The following is a 6,000-nucleotide window of genomic DNA, read 5'->3' on the forward strand; positions in this document are numbered from 1 at the left end:
AATGTTTTACTCCACTGTGACTTAAAGACTTCCTAAACTACCTAATATCGCTCAATATGTGTGTGAACAAAAACCTTTTATTAAGTTTTGAATTTTAACATTGTTGTTTTGCATTACTAGGAACTGGACAGTCCCTTTAGGTTATATGGGCTTACCATGAATCCACTGCTTTATAATATCACCCAAGTTGTGATCCTGTCAGCTGTTTCTGGTGTCATCAGTGACCTGCTTGGATTTAATCTAAAGGTAACTAGTTGATAAGCATCCTTTTTTTTCCACTGTGGCGTTCAGAATGTTGTGATAGATGGGTCCTACATAGTAGCCTAATGAATTCTTAACTGTGTTAAATAGAAGATTTATTGTTTGAAAATGATTATGAAATTTAAGCCGTATCAGGAGAATAGTGATGTATTTGTCAAAGCAGCTCTTTTAACATTTTTTTTTGCATTTGTGGCTCTCTAACTTCATTTAAGACACTTAATTACCAAGAATTTTTAGACATACGTACAGAAACATTCATACACATAAGTACTAGACTTATTTAAATTTTCTTCATATCCCAGATCTGATTTCTCTCTTGAATTCATTGTTTTTGACTTTGTAGCTCTTTGAGGGATGCAGAAAGAAGCCAGCTATCCTTGTCTTGCACTGCAGTAAAGTATTACAGTAGATACAGTATTACTGTGACCAGCCTTACCCAGTGACATTTGTCATGGCTGAAGGACTGTCTTCTCAGGTCCTACTCTCCGGCCCCCTCTGAACTGCAAACTCTGGAAACTAATTGAAGATTCAGGTTATGAGGCACTTTAATTTCCCCAAGCTTGTAGCACAAAGCCCTTACTTGGCCATTGAGTTTGCTTATGTCTACCCATTTCTTTCCTATTAGAAGTAAACGAAGGTAAAATTTATTTTGTGTATCATCAAATATACAGCAAATGCAAAAAGAAGAAAATGTGGTGATATTGCGGTTTTGGTAAACAGCTGAGATGGGAAATAACGTTGATTTACTGCTCTTAACTTTTCCAGCTCTGGAAGATCAAATCTTGACAATATATAAAGAAGATGAGGTAATGCAGTGTTATGGAAAAGCTCATTAATTGACGAAACTGCCTCAAAGCAGCCACTGAATCTGTATTTCAGATGCTACAACCTCTTCAAGGATGTTGTTTGGAAAACTGAAGTGTTTACATCTGACTGTCTTGTGCAATCTTCATATTTATTTCATCTTCTCACTGTTTTATGTTCATTTTAGTTGACATATTTTATTTTCAAACGTATTTGTTTAGTTTTTAAGAGGGTCAGATTTGCAAAAGGTCAAAAACTGTGTGTCTGAGAACTTGAAATCCTGGAAATTTATTACACTAAATTACTGTATCTGTTGTTAAAGCTGAAGCCAATGCTGAACACTTTTAGTTACAGTAACGCTATATGGAAGTCATTTGATTTTTGATAGCGTGGTAAAATTGGTTAGAGTATTTCATTTGCACCAATCATAGCATCAATAGATGTTTGGTTGCAATAGAAAAGTGAGACATACAAAAAATAAAGTACTGACAATACAGTATGACAGGTAGCAGAAGTATTTTATATTACTATTAGAAGCAAGTGGGAATTTTTAGTATTTTGAGCAATTCCAGGATCTAAACTCATGTAGGCTGCAGTTTAAATATCCTGGGATATTAATAAGGTATTATGTAACAAGTCAACAAGTGCTCTTTGATAACACTTTTATTAGAGCAATAATTGTAAATGATTACCATGCTGTATGATATTTTGATAAAATTAAATATTGTATTTATTTGAAATACTGAGCTGCTCTGCGCAGCTCTGACTGTGCATGCTCAATATGTGCACTTTTTATTGTTACTTTTAATGAGAAACTTTATATATATATACATATAAATGTATATTAATTGGAATATATTATGGTGAACTATGGAGCAGTATATATTATATGTTGAAGTTGAATATTTAAACAAGCAAAAGATTTACTGATGAGAGGAATGCTATGAATGACTGAGCATGAGATAGATAGATGCTCTCCTCTTGTACACTATAGTATATGCCATTCGTACCACATTGAAGTTTAAGGATAGTTAAACACAGAAAACAAGTTCCTCTGGTGAGCAGCGGAGCTCATGGCGCCTGGTGTTCTGCACATTTGTGTCTTCAAATAACCTCATTCCTCCCCAGCAGGGTCCTTCCCTGGTGCTTTCCCAGCTGGCATTCCCCAGCCTTGGGTTTCCCACCTCTCCCTGCCTTCCCCAGGGACCAGTCAGACTGAGGCATGGTCATTCAGTGTGACTTAAGTTAATTGGAACAACATTGGAAGAACCGCAGACTTAAGTTAATTGGAACAACATTTCCATCTACAAATTATATGGGGAGGATTAATATCACCAGGCGCAAGTATTCTTACATTTTGTGTTTCTAAAACAGTGGGCTTATATTGAAAAATGACAAGTAATTAGGTGACAAGAGTCTGGACATTGCACTGTTTGCTAATCTTCAGAATCTTGAAAGATTTGAAGTAATGGATCTTAAACTTATGTGGTATAAAAATATTTTTATATATAAAGCAACACAAACAAGCATTTTGTATTTTATTTGCCTCTGTACTAATGTTTAATAATGACCAAAGTGCATTCTGGTTTTTCAAAGAATGTATTACTGGAGCTTTAAGAACATACTATATTTAGTTTCTCATGTGAAAACTTCAGCTGCATCTGATCTGTTTCTTCTTTCTCTGTTGTTTGATGTTGGGATTGTTTTTAAAAATTAAGTACATTTTATACTCAATTTTTTCCAGATTATGGTACAGACCTACACAGAACTTAATTTTGCACAAAATATATTTTAAGAAAAAAAAAAACTACAGCAGGAGTTCTAAGGGTGATAAAAGTTAAGGCTATTGCTTTTTAAAGCCTGTCACTATTACAAAACCATTCTTTACTCTAGAATGGAAATATTTTTAAAAATCTAAAATGGTGAATATACGGTCTTCAGTACCTTGAAATAAAAAAAAGGGGAGGGAGGGAAAACATTACGGTTCTGGTTGAAAGTGAAATTAGTTTAACCATGTATATACCTCAGCAACTAGCACTGTGCTGGATTGTTGCACTAACAAATGGCGGCTTGGGGAGAGCAAAAGAGTTGTGAAATCAAATTTAAAATAATAAAATCCCTTTATTTGCTACCATTAGGTATATTCATTATGTTAAAAATGGGAGAGATTTATTCTCCATCCCTCAATATGGAAAATCCAGTATGAAAATAGAGGCAAGTAGAAATATGGCAGATCTTGCGTGTTAACTGTTATTTTTTGCCACATGTTGTAAGTGAAAGTGTGATCAGGCTTGGAATAAAGCTTTCTATGGTTGATGGTAAAAAAAGAAAAAAACCAATGGCGGTGAGCTCTATCTTTTAGTGATATCCAGTGTATTTCTGAGTCTGCCTGTTTTGATCTAAAACCATATATTCTATTTAAATGAAAGCATATTTGGGAGAGAAATCCTGCACATGGAATGCAAACGATTGTTGTTAAAAGTGCACTTTATTGCAAGAAAAGAAACTTTCAGACACTTTTAGTTATTCAAAGTAGTTTAATTTTATTAAGACTACTGGGCATGCAGCTTCCAAATAACTGTTTCTATTTGAAAAACATTGAAGCAAAATTCAGACCTATTTCACCAGGATTTAAGGGATTCATTTCAATCACCATTTTGACTGTTTCATTATGTCACAAGATACACTTTCATGTAAAAATAAAAATACAAGCAAAATCAAAGTGAAATGTTTCAATAACATTTTATGGAATATTTGGGCGGAATTAATGTGTGATAACTTATGTATTTTATTTGTTTGTTTACTGATTAGTGAAATATTTTCTAACAGAAAACTGTTCTGTTAATAGCTCTCAAACACCCATTTTTATTAGCTTAACTTTGGCTTTTCCAAAGCTTAGTCTTTGGAATGTAAATGTGTTCTTCTAGTGGTATCCCCCCCCAACCACTGGTTACTGGGCGGTGGGTTATACTCCTCACTCGTGTTCATTTGCTCGCTTTCTAAACTTACCCCAAGTGTAGGCTGTTTACAATTTAAAATTTCTTTTGATGGTCATGGAAGACGCTACATACTTTGAGAAATTAACATTTTCTGAGAGCCATTCTTTTTAACATGCATCTCTAGGTGACACCTTAGTGTGCCAGAATTCTCACCTGAGTGTGAAGATACTGCCAGAAAACATTCTGAATAGTGCAAGTTTCTTTGGTATAGATCCTGTCTAAGTACCTTCCAAAATAGTTATGAGGCTGAAGATGACAGGATCTGACTGATGCATTGTTGCTTACTTTCTTGCTTCAAATAACGCCCCATTTTTATCAATCTTGACCTGTTTTAAAACTGCCCAATCCAGTAGAAAATCCTATGTGGGATTTAAGCAGCTGTCAGCGTTCAGGTAGACGTTCAGCACATGCTGAATACATCCTCTGTCTTATACTGGTTGTTATGATTGGGAAATCATAGAGTGGCTTATGCTGGAAAAGACCTTAAAGATCATCTAGTTCCAACCCCCCTGCCACAGGCAGGGACACCTCCCACTAGAGCAGGTTGCTCAAAGCCCCATCCAGCCTGGCCTTGAACACTTCCAGGGATGGGGCATCCACAGCTTCTCTGGGCAACCTGTTCCAGTGTCTCACCACCTTCATCCTGGTACCTCCTAAAGGGAGAGTTGTATTTCTACAATCCCTCCACTAGGGGTTCCAAGATCTTCCTCAGAGTGTGCTTTGAGCCCCCTGGATTAGGATTGAGACAGAATTTGCAGAAGGTGGTGATGGGAAGTTCAGTGATAATAACAGAAAACTACAGCAGTCAGCAAGGAGGCTGTGAGTCTGATCCCTTGTCACTTGGTCTTGCTGTGGATGCAAGGTGGTCATCTTGCAGGCTCAAGATTGTTGTTGACCCAACTGTAGGTACTGTGTCATCAGAATAAATCATGTGCAGAGATTAGTTCTAAATCATAGAATCATAGAATGGTTTGGGTTGGAAGGGACCTCAAAGATCATCTACAACCAGTCTCAAGGTTGGTCAACTATTGACACCAGATGTTTTTGCTCTTTGGTCATTTTAATCCTCATGAATACTGTGGAATCCTCATGGACTTTATTATAAGTATGGGGAGCTGCAGTCTTGAGGATGCTGCAGACTGGTGTGTAATATTGTATGTTTTGTATAGGGGATGTTCTATGTGAAGGAAAATGTGTCAGCGTTCTTCTGACTGTATCCCTAGTTTACCACTTAGATCAGCTTCTCCAGTCCCAGGCAGCCCCTTGCAGAAATATTCTCTTGGGGCCAGTGGTGGAACACATCACCACCACCACACCAGCCTGGAGGCTGCTGGCTGTTCTGCGCTTCAGCTGGGACTCCACCAGCTCTAGAACAGATGGGGCCACCTGTCAACAAGATGTCAGAAGGTCCTTCTTTAGTGCCATCATGCCAAAGATGCAACAGAGGATTTTCTAAGCAGGTACGTAAGACCGTGGATATTAATTGTCGTATATTGCTGAAAAAGCTCAGCCAGAATCTAAGTCCCATCTTGGTTTCACCAGGGAAAGCTCGCACTGTGGCAGTAGCAAAAAAAAAAAACATAGGAAAGAGGACAGGAAGCTATTTGTATGATGCCGGCTGGGATCACTGTCAGGTTGCCAGTATCTTGTCATTTGAGAACTTCCCGCTGTCACCTTCAGTACACATCCTTTTGGAATGTCTTAATTATGTAAGTGTAACCTATCCCTGTAGAGATAGGGATGTTACAGAGTCAATATGTAACCTCAAGGAGTTAAAAGTAACTCCCAAAGTGTTGTTATGAAATAACGTAAAATTAATTTAGAAAAATTATATTTTTACATTTTTTTTTCCTATTCTTTTCCACTCTTTAATCATTTTACACTTGAGATGACACTTGCCATCTTTAACAAAATTTCTGGAATTGCTGCAGATTGG

General features: G+C 36.9%; 1 protein-coding gene across 3 annotated transcripts in view; it reads left to right on the plus strand.

Moving 5' to 3' along the window:
* The window catches only part of PHTF2 (putative homeodomain transcription factor 2), a 59,880-nt gene extending 56,480 nt beyond the window's left edge, over window positions 1-3,400 (plus strand). For all 3 annotated transcript variants that reach the window (XM_014964190.1, XM_014964193.1, XM_014964192.1), the window contains 2 exons: window positions 121-246; window positions 1,027-3,400. In XM_014964190.1, coding sequence (XP_014819676.1) covers window positions 121-246; window positions 1,027-1,047 — 147 coding nt within the window. In that variant the 3' untranslated portion in view covers window positions 1,048-3,400. The remainder of the gene's footprint in view (window positions 1-120; window positions 247-1,026) is intronic.
* Window positions 3,401-6,000: the final 2,600 nt, after the last annotated feature.

This window comes from Calidris pugnax, unplaced genomic scaffold (genome assembly GCF_001431845.1).
Source record: "Calidris pugnax isolate Ruff unplaced genomic scaffold, ASM143184v1 scaffold44, whole genome shotgun sequence".
NCBI lineage: Eukaryota > Metazoa > Chordata > Aves > Charadriiformes > Scolopacidae > Calidris > Calidris pugnax.